This window comes from Neoarius graeffei, chromosome 22, assembly GCF_027579695.1.
Source record: "Neoarius graeffei isolate fNeoGra1 chromosome 22, fNeoGra1.pri, whole genome shotgun sequence".
NCBI lineage: Eukaryota > Metazoa > Chordata > Actinopteri > Siluriformes > Ariidae > Neoarius > Neoarius graeffei.
This window is the reverse complement of record NC_083590.1, coordinates 34,263,618-34,281,406: the sequence shown is the minus strand read 5'-3', so window position 1 is coordinate 34,281,406 and position 17,789 is coordinate 34,263,618. Positions and strand designations below refer to the sequence as shown.

Sequence of the window (17,789 nt, the reverse complement as noted above, 5' to 3'; positions counted from 1 at the left end):
TAAACACCAGCAAATTCTGGAAGCGAACATCACACAGCTTGTAAACACTTTTTGTAGCCAGCTAATAATCTTTCAGTTCTTACTTGGGGGATTTTCACACATTCGTCTTTGAAAAAGGCTTCCAGTTCTACAAGTTTCTTGGGCTGTCTTGCATGCACTGCTCTTTTGAGATCTATCCACAGATTTTCAATGATGTTTAGGTCAGGGGACTGTGAGGGCCAGGGCAAAACCAAATGGGAACCCGCCCAAAGGGATCAATAAAGTTTTATCTAATTTTTTATCTAATCTAATCACACCATCTGTAAAAAAGCTCAAGTTAAAAAGAGGACGGGTCCTACAATAAGGCGATGATCCAAAACACACCTCAAAATCTACAATGGAATACCTCGAGGCCCAAGCTGAAGGTTTTGCAGTGCATGCAAGACAGCCCAAGAAACTTGTAGAACTGGAAGCCTTTTGCAAGGACGGATGTGTGAAAATCCCCCAGGTAAGAACTGAAAGATTATTAGCCAGCTACAAAAAGTGCTTACAAGCTGTGATACTTGCCAAAGGGGGTGTTACCAGGTATGAACCATGCAGGGTGCCCAAACTTTTGCTTCGGGCCCTTTTCCTTTTTTGTCATTTTGAAAATGTAAAAGATGAAAATAAAAAAATTGTTTATGCCTTTTGGAGATCATTTCATCTTCAACTTGCTTCACAGTAACAGCAATTTTGACCAGGGGTGCCCAAACTTTTGCATACCACTGTACAATGAGGACGCCATTTTGTAGTGCTTAGTGAGGATTATTTCCACCCTATATAGTGCACTCAAAGTATCCCACAATGCATCACGAAAAGAGTGTACAACGATGGTCACTAACCAAAGCACTATATCCCATCATGCATTGCGGTCGCGCTGAAATAAATCAAATTAAACGTCTCAAATTTGATTTAATAAAAGGCAGTGGCGAAGAAGAAAGAAAGGATTCAGCCTTGATTTAAAAAGAACTGAAAGATGCAGGAACTCTGTATTGATTAATGTAGGAAATGCGCTCAGTATAATATGGATTTATCACAAAAACATGTGCGTGTTTATTATTTTGAATGAAAACCCACCAGCCGACTGATCTGGCATGTTTTAATTGTGCAACAGTAATGACGTAAATACCAGTGCGAAGGAGTAGCGTCCGAAAGCGGTTTGGGTTGTTTTTTTTTTTTTCATTTTACTGATGAGCTCACTATATAGTCCTCTATCCAGTAATTCCCTATATAGTGAGTAGTGAACGAGTGAGCGATTTCAGACAGAGGGACAGTGATGCTGAAAAATGTACACCATGACAAGATTTTAAAAGCTGTACTGCCTTTCAGATTTTTCAAATGTAGGTCATAAAAAGAATTTTCCCCGACACCTAATTATTTTTGTTTAGTGGACCAAAGCTACTGAATTTGAATCACAGACTTCCATTTTTATTAGTTTTTTTTTTTTAAACAGAACCATTAATGAATTTCTCTCTACATGGAGAATTTAAGGCCATTATTTTTTCCTGCTTCACCATGACGCAATACAAGATATTATTGTCATGCATGACGTGGTGGGCTTTCCCTGTTCACACAAGGCATTGTGGGATACAAATTTGAAACAGGAGAGAAAAATGGAGGCTGAGAATGAAACGTGAAAGACTGACGACAGGAACGGAAAGCAAGAAGAAGAAACACGTTATTTACCAGCTGGGAGGTCCGTATGGTGAAATACCGTGACCGAGGTCTTGAAAGTACTGAGCGAGGCCCTCTGGGCGGAGGTCAGTATTCAAGGCCGAGGTCACGGTATTTCACCATACGGACCGACCTTAAGCTGGTAAATAATATATTAATTTTTTTCTTTACCAAAAATTCTAACAGAAAACGAGAGCGCCCGAAAGGGAAAACCGAGCCGAGCCACCATTTTGAATCCTCATTCACGGCTGTAATGCAAATGGCTTCCTCCTCGGTATACAAGTGCACTTCTATGGCAGGAAAAAAACTACATTTTGCCGCCTATGTAGTCCCCTATTTATACAAATAGGAGTCATTCAGGATTCAGCCATGTTTTTGCTCGGCGTTAGCAACAGTTACAGGTTTTTAGCTTTCTCCTGAAATGTCTTCTTTTATTTCTTCTTCCTCAGGGTAGTAAAACTCGCTTTCGCTGTGAACACTGTCGTTATCGCTATCCATGCTGTAAAATTAATGCTATTCTCCTGAGAAATGCTGGCAAAAATTTATAAGATTTTTGATAATCTTATAAAAAAAAAAAAGATAAATGTTGACAAAAAATGCTACTGTGTTTTTTGTTGTTGTGAACGAGCGAGTCGTCAGAGGTCCGTAACTGGGGTCCGTACTGTAGGATACGGACCTGCTCACCAGCCAATCAGAGCAGAGGATTTGGACCGCGAAAAAAATAAAAGACGTTACGTTATATACAAAGGAAAGGAAACGCAGGAAATGTCAAACTAATAAATATTGGCGGTCAGCGAGCACCTCGGTGTGATCAGCTGTTCAATTATCGACAGAATGATGGAACTGTCAGTGCACGCTCAAAGGTAAACCTGCGCATACACACACACACGGACTTCCTCTGTCTGCTTGACTGCACGAAGTGAGCGATTTCATGCACATTATTTGCTTTAATCCCCTCATATTAAATAACTTCCTAGCCACAGAATGGCCTGGTGATTTTTTTTTTTTTTAGATATTACAGAAATAAACATATCACAATGACCAAATTTCAGACGGAACTACACTGTGTGCACAATTATTAGGCAAGTTGTATTCCTGATGATTAATTTTATCGTTGAACAAATACAGTGCTCTCAGTCAATCCAAATTGTTAATAAACCTAAAACCAGAATGATTAACAAAGGAAAGGGGAGTTTAGGCCTTCTCAGGGGAATATATAAGTGTGCAGAATTATTAGGCAACATTTAGTGTGCAGAATTATTATGCAACTAAATGAAAAGCTTAAAGTTTCCCATCTCACTTGTTTATTTTAATTTTCAGTGTAACAAATAAACAACTCAGAATTAACAAATAAACACTTCTAGCATTTCAAAAATATTCAGTGACCAATATAGCCACCCTTCTTTTCAATAACTGCCATGAGCCTTCCATCCAGTCTGTTAGTTTTTTGATTTGTTGACGATCAACTTTTTGTGCAGGAGCAACCACGGCCTCCCAAATGCTATTCAGAGTGGTGTATTGTCTTCCCTCGCTGTAAATCTCATGCTTAAGAAGGGGCCACAAGTACTCAATAGGGTTTAAGTCAGGTGAGGAAGGGGGCCATGTCATTACTTTGTCATCTTTAAGGCCTTTGCGGGCTCGCCAAGCAGTGGAGTACTAGGGTGCATGTGATGGTGCATTGTTCTGCATAACAATCATGGCCTTCTTGAATGATGCAGACTTCTTCCCATACCACTGCTTGAAGAATGTATCTTTTAGAAACTGGCAGTAGGTTTGGGAGTTGATGTTAAGTCCATCTTCAACCTGAAATGGTCAAACTAGCTCATCCTTAATAATAGCAGCCCATGCCATTACCCCTCCACCACCTTGCTGGTGTCTGAGTCAAAGTGCCCTGTGTCCATTAGTTATCCAGCTATGGGCCCATCCATCTGGTCTATCCAGAGTCACTCTCATTTCATCCGTCCATAAAACCTTTGGAAAATCTGTCTTCAGATATTTCTTGGCCCAATCTTCACATTTCAACTTGTGAGTCTTGTTTAGTGGTGGTCGTGTTTCAGCCTTCCTTACCTTCGCCATGTCTCTGAGCACCGAACACCTCGTCCTTCTGGACACTCCAGGTCGGTTGCAGTTCTAGAATATTGTGGCACTGGAGGATAATGGGTTCCTGGTAGCTTCATGTTTAATCCTTCTCAAGTCTTTTGCGGTTAATTTGTGTCTTTTCTTCTCCACACATTTTTTGCGACCCTGTTGACTATTTGCAACAAAACGTTTGATTGTTCTGTGCTCACATTTCTATAGCTTAGCTATTTCAAGAGTGCTGCATCCCTCTGATAGGCATTTTACAATTTTTGTCTTTTCAGTGTCTGTTAAATCTCTTTTTTGGCCCATTTTGCCTGAGATAAAGAAGCTGCCTAATAATTATGCACACCTTAATATAGGGTATTAATGACTTTAGGTCACACCCTCCCTCATTACACAAATAAATACCACCTGAGAATGCCTAAATCCAATTAGCATTCAAGTGTATCTAGCTTGCGGTTGGAAAACATGCATAGAAATAATGGTAGGGTCAGAGTACTCACTTGCCTAATAATTGTGCACACAGTGTACTGTAAATTTCACCGATTTTATGAAATCGAAAGGGCGTCTAGCTTTAACGTGAACGCATAGTTTACATCACAGAAGTTGTTTTTTTGCAATGGTACCCTTTATAAGAAAACTCATTAAAACACAGGAGACTAAAAACAAACATGTACAATTTTTAGTTTTGGACTGGGGGTCAGTGAAGGGGGGGGGGACCTCACAAGACAGACACACACACACCTCGCCATGATGGTAAGCAGACATCTCTGCGATTGAACCAGCCAGCTGAGCCACTTTCACCTCCCTCTTATCGTTCCTCTTCACACAAGTAAACAGGACCTTCCTCTGGCCCGGCTTCAGACCTGCGCGCGCACACACAATCACCTTAAGCCTTTAGACAGGTGGTTAGGTAGCGCTGTTTGTACTCATGTCCCTGTTCTCTACACTTTGTAGGTTTCAGTGAAAGAAATAGCAATATGCTGGTTGGGGGGAAAAAACAAAAAAACAAAAAACCACCATCTGAAAGAGATGTATTTTAGATGCCACAAAAGACCTAAGTGCCTTTCTGCCACACACAATCTGTGTAACTGTCTAACTCTCATGTGTAACACTATACAGGAGACGCACCATCGACAAGGGATGGAATGGATCTCTCGTTGTCGGAGTTGGAGAACAGAATCAGCTCTTTGTTAATGAAGTCGTTGTAGGACAAGTGCCGAGTTAATGTTCCATACAGGTATTGCTGGAATGAGAACACACACACAAAAAAAAAATTAATAAAATGCCAGAAAGATGATAAAAATCACTCGCTTGATCTTCTCAAAGTGGTGTCTCCATACTTGAGAAGAACATTTTGTTACTTGTTTGCCTGAATCTCTCTTGGAATCGTGTTTGGTGGACGTGAAAGGTCTCACCTCAGGCAGACCGTGCAGCCTCCTCTGCCGCCTGTCCTCCATGAAATTCGTGAGCCACTCTTTTCTGTCATCGGTCTTCTTCTTGCTGAAGGCCTTTACAGAGGGGACAAGCAAGCAGAGCACTACAATTACTACACGGTCCTCTTATTACATGCTTGACAATTATACTTATTATATTACATAATAACTCAGCCAAGTGTCTGCGGTGACCTGAAAAAGAAAACTCTAAACTAAATACGTAAACCTAGCTGACGTGGTACAAGTATCCAAATTCTCAAATAAAAGCCCGACTCATCTCTTAAATTAATACTCTGGTAATCGGTGCCAGTTAGCAGCTACGATAAAAACTGCAAATACAAACTGGGACTCATGTCTCATTCTTGCGGTCAGATTTATAAAAGTGTAGATTTGTTATGACTCCTTGAAGGTGCATGGATGCTAAAATGTCACCTTGTGATTTAACAACTACATGATTAGGCATGTAACAATATATCGTGCGACGTTAAATCACAATATAAATTTATGACAATTTAAATTGATGAAACAACAAAAACAAAATCACAATTATCATCAGGCTACGTAACCTCGTATTTTTTCCGAGCTGTAACTGTCGGACACATTAACGTACAATAGCGGGAATAAATGTGACTTGACCCTAGGCGGAAGTAACACAGCTCTAATACCGAGAAAACATACAAAAACAGATCTAAAATGGAAACAAATGTTGTGCGACTGAGTAACAATATATTGTGCGACGATAAATCACGATACAAATTTACAACAATTCAAATTGATGAAATAAATAAATAAAATCACGATTATCATCAGGCTACATAACCTCGTAATTTTTCCAAGCTATAACTGTTGGGCACATTAACGTACAATAGCAGGAATAAACGTGACTTGACCCTAGGCGGAAGTAACACAGCTCTAATGCCGAGGAAACACAAAAACAGATTTAAAATGGAAACAACTGTTGTGCGACTGAGTGTACAAGTAGATTTAACAGGAACTCAAAGCTCTTTTTTACAGACTGCTGAAAGATATAGAAAAGAGAAGAAAATGGAGGCAGTACAAACGTTTATAAAAGTTTACCAAGAAAAGGCCAACTTTTTCATTTCTAATCAAAGGAATATTTTAATTAACAGGTGATTATAACTTACTCCATCCTTTATAAATGTGGGTAAATAATTATTGTTGGTTATAAAGAAAACGAAGCAAAAGTTGTTGGGATTTTTTTTTTTTTAATTTAACAAAAGGAATGTGAGAATAGGAAAATAAACGTTGCTTTTTTTGGGAACAAAATTTTCTTCATTTAATATTTTTTCAAAAAATATCGTGGGAAAATTGAATCGTGAGCACAATATTGTGAATCGAAACGAACTGAGTGAGTCGCTACATGTCTATATATGATTATAGAGAAATGCAGTGATGTAGCGTTTGAAAGTAAGTAAAAACATCTGAACTGTTAGGTGAGAGAAAAAAAACTCAGATACTTAAAAAACAGCCTGGATTGTCTAACAAATTTAGCGATGGCCAGTTCCCACCCATCAGCTAGTTCTTCATGATGACACGACAGCTACCAGTCAGGGAGGGCAAAGGTTATCACATGCTTCCTCTGAGGCACGTTAAGCCAGCCGACCGCATCTTTTTGAAACTGCTGCTTGTGCAACATCAGGAGATGAAGTAACGTACTCAGAGGAAAGTACTATCCGCCCTCGACCACATGCACGAGCTCACAGACGCCCGTGATTGGCTAGTGTTATTGTGATTGACAGGGGAAACGGATTATGCTGCAACGTTTCCTGAAAACCCTTAGACTCCTGGCTACAGATGGCTATGACATCATCGGGAGTTGAACTCATGGTCAAAGTAACAAAGTCGTTGCACTTTGTCAATTCCCAGCTCTGAAACCTACCAAAGTAATGGCAGCATCGTCCTCCGTGCCTCCGTACTTAAACATAATCCGATGTCTGTCCATATCAGCGAAGTATTCCTTTGCCTCTTTGCTTGTGCTGGTACCCAAACCTATCGCATCACATGATTAAACAGCATCATCAATTAATCATGGACTGAATCGATATGCACATTTTGTTTGATAAAATAACTCCGTGAAATGACAACAAACCTTTGTAGTACTTTATGTGCCATGCTTTGTAATTCCCTGTTTGCTTCTTCCACTCTTCAAACTCTGGAATGCTGTAGAAGGAAACTTCCTGTTTGTTCTTCGTGGCCTGTACACAAAGCGATCAATGTTAAAGCCGAATCCAGATCAAACATGCAAAAAAATTTTTTTTTTTTTGCGTTGCGTGGATGAATTTAGCAGTTCGTACTTTCACAATCGGGGTGATGAACTCCTCCAGAAACGTGTGCTTCAGAAGGGACGGCCAGTTATGGTGGAAGAAGTTGATGAGCAGGCCCTTAATGTGCGAGCCATCTTGATCCTAATCACAAAAAGAGCAAAAATAAATATAATCTTCATAATGAACTCCATGCGCACACAAACATTCCGTCTGACAGAATTAGTGCAGAGGTACAGTGGTGCTTGAAAGTTTGTGAACCCTTTAGAATTTTCTATATTTCTACATAAATATGACCTAAAACATGATCAGATTTTCACACAAGTTCTAAAAGTAGATAAAGAGAACCCAGTTAAACAAATGAGACAAAATTTAGTTAAATTTAGTTAATTTGAAGGTGAAATGAGAGTCAATCAATGGGATGACGATCAGGTGTGAGTGGGCACCCTGTTTTATTTAAAGAACAGGGATCTATCAAAGTCTGATCTTCACAACACATGTTTGTGGAAGTGTATCATGGCACGAACAAAGGAGATTTCTGAGGACCTCAGAAAAAGCATTGTTGATGCTCATCAGGCTGGAAAAGGTTACAAAACCATCTCTAAAGAGTTTGGACTCCACCAATCCACAGTCAGACAGATTGTGTACAAATGGAGGAAGTTCAAGGCCATTGTTACCCTCCCCAGGAGTGGTCGACCAACAAAGATCACTCCAAGAGCAAGGCGTGTAATAGTCGGCAAGGTCACAAAGGACCCCAGGCTAACTTCTAAGCAACTGAAGGCCTCTCTCACATTGGCTAATGTTAATGTTCATGAGTCCACCATCAGGAGAACACTGAACAACAATGGTGTGCATGGCAGGGTTGCAAGGAGAAAGCCACTGCTCTCCAAAAAGAACATTGCTGCTCGTCTGCAGTTTGCTAAAGATCACGTGGACAAGCCAGAAGGCTATTGGAAAAATGTTTTGTGGACGGATGAGACCAAAATAGAACTTTTTGGTTTAAATGAGAAGCGTTATGTTTGGAGAAAGGAAAACACTGCATTCCAGCAGAAGAACCTTATCCCATCTGTGAAACATGGTGGTGGTAGTATCCAGTGGCGGCTGGCTTTTGTAAAAGTGAGGGAGGAAGGAATGCTTGGTTGAAGGTCACGGGCCCCAATGCGACCGCACCTGCTGGACCGGCTATAGTTACACGCACAGGTTGAGTTGATAATAGTTTTTCCTGAATAATTCATTAACATCCTTTCCACGGTGTCAAACAACTGGCAACAGTCAACAAGTAAAAGAACAACAATAACATTATTTCACAACTATTTACATGGGATATAGCCGTGTTTAAGACAAACATTGATGTTAAGGAATGATTCAGGCCAACTGATTGAGGCTCCCTATTTATATATCAAGTCAATTCTCCGTGCTGTCTGATTTGCAAATCTATCTGTGACCTGATCGTACCACGCTGGATCTTTTTGGAGTGTCTTGAGAATCTTTTTTTCAATTGAAATAATGGCCAGATGTTTTAATCTCTCCTGCCCCATTGCGTTGCGTGTGTACGTTTTAATTCTCTTGAGGCACGAAAAACTCCTTTCAACCCCTGCAGAGGTTGCGCCAATTGTTCCAATCAGGGACATGAGCCTGTACAACTGTGGCATCGCCCCATCAAGACCGCTGGACTTCATGAAGCCAAGGGCATCGCAAAGTTTTCTTGATGAATTTATTTCTGCATTGTGATAAAAATGCTGCAGTTCGATTCTCAGCTTTTCTTGATCAAAAAGGTGGCCATATGTCTCCATCAAATTTGACAGTAGCTGCGTAGGAAATGATATTTTGAACGAGTCGAATTTCGCCGCATCCAAAAGCTCCATGAAGCGCAAGCGGTCGAGGTGTTGAAAGCGCTGAGTTATTTGAGTGCGCAAGTTGTCGTGGATGGAATCATAAAGTGCTCTGTAGGACTGACGGGGATTAAGCAGCCTTCTTTTGACCCTGTGAGACAAGTCAGGGTCTTCTGTTAGAGAGGCAGCCCTGGCGTAGATTTTGTCAAAGGCGCTCTGTACTTTTAGCTCATCCAATATTTGCAGGAGATTCTCTATTCGCCGTTTGCAAAAGGCGACATCCATGGATTTGTGCTGCAAGATGTCAAACACCACGTCAGTGTGCGAAAACAACTGCTCAAAAGTGAAGAGTAAAAACGCAAATTCAAACTCTTGCATTTTCGACCTCAAACCATCAGCTAAACGTATTGTCTCATCATCCATCATTGGGCGCTCAGTAATGTTCTCGAAAATCTGAAGTAGTTCGTCATAATTTGAAGCAACCGTGTTCACGACCCTAGAGGAAAAGTTCCAGCGAGTGGGAGCGCTCCGGGGAATGCGGGCGCAACTGAACTCCTCGAGTAAAGAAACCCTCTTGCTGGACTTGGAGAAAAAAGACGTGAAGCCACCCAAGTGAGCAAAGAAGTATTTTGCTTGGGGAATGGTCTTAACACCCTGACTTAAAACTAGGTTTAAGCGATGTGCATAGCAGTGGACAAACGTTGCACAGGGAGCCAATTCTCTCACTTTAGCCTGAAGGCCATTCAAGTCCGAGGCCATGACCGTGGCACCATCGTAAGTCTGAGCGACAAGTTTATCCTTGAAATTGAAACCTGACAACTCAGTCTGCACGAAATCGAACAAGGATTGTGCACTGCGACCACTGGACACATCAAAAAATCCTAGAAAGCGTTCCTGAATTGTACCTTGATTATCGACATAGCGCAAGATGACAGACAGTTGTGAATGACAGCTTATGTCTGTGGTCTCGTCGATTTGCCACGAGAAGAAGGGTGCCGTGTTAAGTTGCTTTTGGATTTCTGAATTAATTGAACCAGCTATAGCGGATATTAGATCATTCTGGATTGTTTTTGACATGCCTGTGAAGACAGTCGAACTTTCCAGATGCTCTGCCAGAACACGATCATAGCGAGCAATAACCTCCGCTAGCTCCCTGTAATTGCCCTTATTGTCCGAATTCCCCCCTTCTTCATGTCCCCTCAGTGACAACTCTTGCATGCCTAGGTAGGCTGTTGCATCTATCAGACGTTTTAATACCTCTCTATTGCGACTCACTTTAGCATTGTGCTGCTGGATTTGCAGCCGCACACCCTCGTCTACCACCCTATCTATTGGCATGGTGCCTAGTAAGGACAGTCGGATAGCAGCACCAACGTGGTCTTGACACTTCTCATGGCGTTTGGTTGCCCTATCTAGATTTTTTAAATCATTGAAACCATGAACACTCCACGCTTGTGATTTGGCATTGTTCATTAGCAAACAGGGCCAGCAATATAATCGATGGGTGGTAACGCTACCAGTGAGCCATGTGTACCTAGCAAACCATGTAGCATTCACTGTACTGCCTTTGCCATTGGGTTTTGTGATTTCGATTTTAGGGGTTGGTCTACCTGCTGCTTTGATGGCTAATTTTTCACTGTAGCTCAGCCCATGGAAGGGTTTTGCAAGCAAAACATTCACCACGTCCTCTGTTTCCATTACTTTATTCGTAGAATATCTATAACATAGTCAATCCACTTCCACCTCGCCGTTCTCACTCTGACTGCCGAAGTGCCCGAGTCACCGGATCTAGAAGTTAAGTTTGATAAGATAACCCCTCCCCCCAGGCAGCTAAGGCCTCTACTTATTGGTTCATTGCGCAACTAGGGCTGCAGCCTATTGGTTGATATTTTGTAGCACTTGTCAGATCTCTTAGCTAGTCCCACCCTCTTAGAGGAGGATTTTCCTCCTCTCTCTCATTGAAGTCTATGTTAACCACGAGCCGCCAGTGCCGGAGACTGTTTGAATCGGAGTGAATGGGAGCCGAAGGGAGGAAGATCCTCCGTGCAGTAATTTCTAATAGCGAGCGATAGGGGGTGCTAATGTAATTTCACCCAGAGAAACGAATATAATGTACATGTCGTATTTGGCAGTAAAATAGTAATATTCAAGGACAGCAATTCATTAAATTGGTCAAGACAATTTCAACTTTTTATTCTTAGAATTTTTAAGGAGGATCTTCCTCCCTCTCCTCACTGGAGAAGCCACCTGTGGTAGTATCGTGGTTTGGGCCTGTTTTGCTGCATCTGGGCCAGGACGGCTTGCCATCATTGATGGAACAATGAATTCTGAATTATACCAGCGAATTCTAAAGTAAAATGTCAGGACATCTGTCCATGAACTGAATCTCAAGAGAAGGTGGGTCATGCAGCAAGACAACGACCCTGAGCACACAAGTCGTTCTACCAAAGAATGGTTAAAGAAGAATAAAGTTAATGTTTTGGAATGGCCAAGTCAAAGTCCTGACCTTAATCCAATCAAAATGTTGTGGAAGGACCTGAAGCGAGCAGTTCATGTGAGGAAACCCACCAACATCCCAGAGTTGAAGCTGTTCTGTACGGAGGAACGGGCTAAAATTCCTCCAAGCCGGTGTGCAGGACTGATCAGCAGTTACCGCTAACGTTTAATTGCAGTTATTGCTGCACAAGGGGGTCACACCAGATACTGAAAGCAAAGGTTCACATACTTTTGCCACTCACAGATATGTAATATTGGATCATTTTCCTCAATAAATAAATGACCGAGTATAATATTTTTGTGTCATTTGTTTAACTGGGTTCTCTTTATCTACTTTTAGGGCTTGTGTGAAAATCTGATGATGTTTTAGGTCATATTTATGCAGAAATATAGAAAATTCTAAAGGGTTCACAAACTTTCAAGCACCACTGTACAACAGATAACGCATGTTTAAGACATAATAAGATAAGACAGCCTTTTATTATCCCACAAAGGGAAATTTACATTGTTACAGCAGCAAAAAAGCAGCAAAATACAGAAAGAAAAAAAAAAGATAAGGCAGTGAAGGAGTAGTGCAAAAAGTACTCAGTATACAAAAAAAAAGGTACATATAAAAGAAACTACAAATTTAAAAGTTAACAAATTTGCATAAATTAAAAGGTTTGCAGATACCTAATAACATACCTGATCAGTCATTATCATGATTTTCCCATAACGTAGAGATTTCAGGGACTCTGCGTCATCGTAGCTTTTTTTATACTGCAAACCAACGATCTTAATAATGTTGTTGATTTCTGCGTTCTCCATGATCTTCAGAAGAAACAGAAAAAAACAATGCAATTAAACTGAACATGCATCCATATATGATTTAAATTGTCAATTATTTAAGTTGTGCAGCAATATAATTCATAATGTTGCTCTTTTTTAACGTTCATTCTCACTTTTTGCTGCTGTGACGCGTCCCATATGGATACCCTAAACTTTGGTACTTCCCAAAACCAGTCTCACTCTTGCTACAGTGGATAATTTCACCTAGAAACTGCAGACGTGTACCTAAGACCTGCTGCTGTAATCATTAACACTGTCCTGTACTTAGTCCTGTTTGTCTTTACTCTTCTACACCTGTAATGATTGATCTTTACACTACCGTTCAAAAGTTTGGGGTCACTTTGAAATGTCCTTATTTTTGAAAGAAAAGCACTGTTCTTTTCAATGAAGATCACTTTAAACTAATCAGAAATCCACTCTATACATTGCTAATGTGGTAAATGACTATTCTAGCTGCAAATGTCTGGTTTTTGGTGCAATATCTCCATAGGTGTATAGAGGCCCATTTCCAGCAACTCTCACTCCAGTGTTCTAATGGTACAATGTGTTTGCTCATTGCCTCAGAAGGCTAATGGATGATTAGAAAACCCTTGTACAATCATGTTAGCACAGCTGAAAACAGTTGAGCTCTTTAGAGAAGCTATAAAACTGACCTTCCTTTGAGCAGATTGAGTTTCTGGAGCATCACATTTGTGGGGTCGATTAAATGCTCAAAATGGCCAGAAAAATGTCTCGACTATATTTTCTATTCATTTTACAACTTATGGTGGTAAATAAAAGTGTGACTTTTCATGGAAAACACAAAATTGTCTGGGTGACCCCAAACTTTTGAACGGTACTGTATATATTATATACAGCAGGGATTCTCAAACTTTTCTGCTTTGAGTCCCGCCTATTCATACTTGTAATGAGTCGGGGCCCATTAAAAACTAGATAGAACTCGATGCCAACGGCGTCAATGGGGATGCCTCCGCCCGGTAGACTACACGCCTTAAGTTGTGATTTGGGGATGGACATTTGACCTCACAGTAATTGTGACCTGGTGAAATTACTTGTATCAGCCTTGGAGATATTGTGTTCACAAGGTTTTCGGACAGACATTTGACCTCACAGTGACCTTGACCTTAGACCTTTTGATCTCAAAATCTAAATCAGTTCATGTTTGTCCCAAAGTGCACAAATGGTGAAAGTTTGGTGAAATTCCTTTCATTAGCCTTTGAGATATCGCGTTCACAACGTTTCAGGACAGACGGACAACCCGAAAACATAATGCCTCCTGCACCTTACGGTGGCGGAGGCATGAAAAAAAAAAAAATCAATTATTTTGGCTCATCTATTCTATTAGAATCTAATAATCTACTGTAAAGTGTATTAATGGGATGCAACATCACTCCCTGTTACAGACGGGAGCCCAGGAATTAAATAAATGCAATAAAAACAAGCCGTTTTTAATTGTAGGTATTTGTATTTAAAACTGTACGGATGTCCCAGAAGCATGCAGGTCATTCTCAGTCAAAAGGGATTAATGATCCAAAAGTGGAGTCTGGTCCATTAACACAAGAACTTATTGCCATGTTTGTGTTCAGAAAACAAGCAAGTTATTAAAACCAAAAAGTGGATATAGAACCCGCTCAGTGGGATTAGATCCTTACATGCTAACAAAGAAGGATTTTTCCGATGAAAGAAAAATTTACGAGCTAAATTTGACATTAGTAGAATAAATTGTGATCCTATTGTAGCTGGAACTAAATATAAAGACAATAGTTATGCATACTATTAATTAACTTAATGTGAAGATAATTAACAGATAATCAACAGATTTAAAGTTTTTTTTTAAAGATTGTTAATTTTTAGTCTTTTGTATTTGTAATTATTTGTATCTGTACATGCATGAGCCCCACCAGCTCTGCTGATCAACTTAACATGTTTAAATAAAGTTATTCATTCCTTCATTCATTATGAGCTGGTCCATCCGTTAATGATCCATCCGTTGAGTTCCCCGACATCTCAAACTACCTGGTGCTGCAGACATCGTTCTACACTAGGCTTGGCACGATTATGGGAAAAAAAACGAACCGTACGATACGCCTGTTGCGGTGCAATACGCGTATAAACCGCGGTACCCCTATTTAAGACGTTTGCCAAAAAAAAAAAAGCCGAATGCCTGTATGAAACCACGTGGTTCTCTTTCGCGCGAACAGGGGTGATAGCGTTCCGGCGCCGCGCCAGATTTCCGGCGTACCGCGGCGCCGGAATGCTATCACCCCTGTTCGCGCGAAAGAGAACCACGTGGTTTCATACAGGCATTCGGCTTTTTTTTTTTGGCGAACGTCTTAAATAGGGGTACCGCGGTTTATACGAATTCCCTTTACTGTCTATCTACTCTACTGTCTATTTATTCCAGAATTCCCTTTACTGTCTATCTGCGCATCTCAGAATGACACAGGATAATGGGCGAACTAGATTTTTTTTTTTTTCCGGCGAGGGGAGGGGAGGTTTGTTTTAAACAGTGCAGTGATTGGTTTTATTGCAATATTTTATATTGGCTGTGTGTGTATTTTGTTATAAATCGTTCTAAGAATACAGTGGCACTTTAAGATTAGATAAGAAATCCAGCCATACGTTTCAAAACACTGCACTTTAATTTCAAGTGAAAAAATACATCCTCACTCTCAGGGATTAGAAGAATTTTTGATTCGGTTTTTGTATATAGCTGGTTGGTTGGTCGCCACATAAAAGTTTAAGTTTTAACACACACATCTGTTCAAAAGTAAGCTTTAAGAACTCATTTTTATTTCTTCCAATTATGAAAACTCTGTATGTGACAAAAGACACCTGGTTCCTCTAGATGCCACAACATGGCAGCAAACACTCCTGACACTTTGTATAAATACTGTAGTAAATAAAAAAGCTGTGGAAATCATCCATGTCTTCCCTCTTGCTGTTTCAAAATACTACCTGGCTTTTCATCAGAGATTGTTCATAAAATGTGCTTATGTCAACTCAAACTCAGTTTGTGCATGATTATTTCATTGTAACTATAATTTTAACCTCTCTTAAATGCTGTATCCTAAACTATGTTTACTTAAGGTAAATAGTAGGCTATATGCCCAAATACAGAGTACTTAAGATTTAAAAAAAAAAAACCCGCAATACGTACCGAACCGCAGACCTCAAACCGCAATACGTACCGAACCGCGACTTTTGTGAACCGTGCCACCCCTATTCTACACGGACACACAAAGAAAACCTGGAAGAGCATGGAGGAGAACAACTTTTTATATGTGGCTGGGTTAAAGATCTGGGGATCCGGACACTACAAGATAAATCCTGTATCGTTTTTGCCCGGGTAAGGAGGAGTTTCTGGGCTTTGTACGCATCTTTGCGATGGTTGCGAGGACGCTAGAAGTTTTAGTATCGGGTGTAAACAAACCACAGCTGTTCGATTCTCAATCCTCCCTGCTTTTCTCTTCCAGCAGGCATCACAGATCCATAGAATTTACACACAAACGTATTTATTTATTCAGCCCGCTGCGCATGCACGCGGAGGCTAAATGCAAAGGAGGAACGTGACAACAATAAAGACTTGTTCTTCTTAATTTACCCACAAATGTATTTATTCCATTTGAAAGGAGCACGTCAGCCCAGCTACCAGATTTGGGACACTCTGACATCCTGAACTATTTGGTGTTTGGCTTCAAACTTGAAAAAAATTCACGGTCCACTAGATGGCGCTTCGCAGCCCAGTGGTTGAAAAACACTGATATACAGTATCATCTTGATATACAGTGCCAGAATGGGTTCCTTTCTGCGACCTAGTTTTCTTCCACATGTTGCTGCAGGCGGTTTCCTTTGCCACCGTTGCCTTTTTCTTGCTCATTAAAGCTCTAAATCTACATCTTTATTCTTGTAACGCTGTTTTGTGACAATGTCTACTGATTAACATGCTCTGCAAATAAAACTGAGCTCAACTGTGCATGTGTCTATACTTAACTACCGTAATACCAGTGCTCACCTGTTTGTGTGTGGCCTCCCGTACGTTAAGGATTTTGCCTCTTAGAGGAAACACTCCGTAGCGGTCTCGTCCGATTATGCCCAGCCCGGAGACAGCCAGCGATTTGGCTGAGTCTCCCTCAGTGAGAATCAGAGTGCATTCAGAAGAGTGCTTTCCACCTTAGCATTTAAAAAAAAAAATCAGCCATCATAAAGATGTAAAAAAAAAAATAAATTCACCAGCAGGACAGGAAGGAAAAGGACAAACCAGAGTTGCATGGCTTTAGTGAGGCTGATAGTAGAGGATAAAGCAAATACTACATCTCTGAAGTATTAAAGACGCAAAGGGCAATCAGATAACGTGGGTCATGTTTAAGAGAAGTCAGAGTGCTTCACAAAGAGTCTACATTAAAACATGAGCTCTTTGAGAAATCATCTCCAGACAGACCGAGCTCTCAGAAAAACAATGCCATGTGTGTTCACAAAACACTCGAGCGGTCCGAACTCACCAGCATCATTAGCGTCATCCAGTTTAGGGATGCCTTTGATCTTGCTATGCTTGACTGAAGAGCACTTTTTATTCAGCTGCGTCTGAGCCTTGAACTTCACCCAGTTCAGAATGCTCTCCACGATGCCACAGTTAGTAGCCTGAACAGCAATAACAGACCAGTTACTGACAGATACTACACTCAGTATCATGTATTTACAAACAATAATTACACATAAGGAATAAAACATGTTAATAAAATGACCAAGGCTGTAAAGGTAGTGCTCAATCCCAGCTACGAGAGCAACATGTTCTTCACACGAACATAACACATCAGCTAATTATCAAGGTCCTTATAAGTTACAGTGTCTTGCAAAAGTATTCATTCCCTTGTTGTTTGTCCTGTTTTGTCGCATTACAAGCTGGAATTGAAATGGATTTTAGCACCATTTGATTTACACAACATGCCGACCACTTTAAAGGTGCAAATTGTTGTTTTATTGTGACACAAACAATAATTAAGATGAAAAAAGAAGAGTGTGCATAGGTATTCACTCCCTAAATAAGAGCTGGTCCAACTGATTCACTTCATAAGTCACATAATTAGTTGATTAAGATCCACCTGTGTGCAATTAAAGTGTCACATGATGTCTGTATAAATCAA

At 40.5% G+C, this 17,789-nt stretch overlaps 1 protein-coding gene across 2 annotated transcripts in view; it reads right to left on the bottom strand.

Moving 5' to 3' along the window:
• top2b (DNA topoisomerase II beta) overlaps window positions 1–17,789 on the bottom strand; it is a 132,315-nt gene that overhangs the window by 45,070 nt on the left and 69,456 nt on the right. For both annotated transcript variants that reach the window (XM_060904758.1, XM_060904759.1), the window contains exons 11-19: window positions 17,148–17,286; window positions 16,661–16,818; window positions 12,502–12,627; window positions 7,523–7,633; window positions 7,318–7,423; window positions 7,108–7,217; window positions 5,190–5,282; window positions 4,903–5,017; window positions 4,516–4,637 (exon numbers count right to left, since the gene is read on the bottom strand). In XM_060904758.1, the coding sequence (XP_060760741.1) occupies window positions 4,516–4,637; window positions 4,903–5,017; window positions 5,190–5,282; window positions 7,108–7,217; window positions 7,318–7,423; window positions 7,523–7,633; window positions 12,502–12,627; window positions 16,661–16,818; window positions 17,148–17,286 (1,080 nt within the window). The remainder of the gene's footprint in view (window positions 1–4,515; window positions 4,638–4,902; window positions 5,018–5,189; window positions 5,283–7,107; window positions 7,218–7,317; window positions 7,424–7,522; window positions 7,634–12,501; window positions 12,628–16,660; window positions 16,819–17,147; window positions 17,287–17,789) is intronic.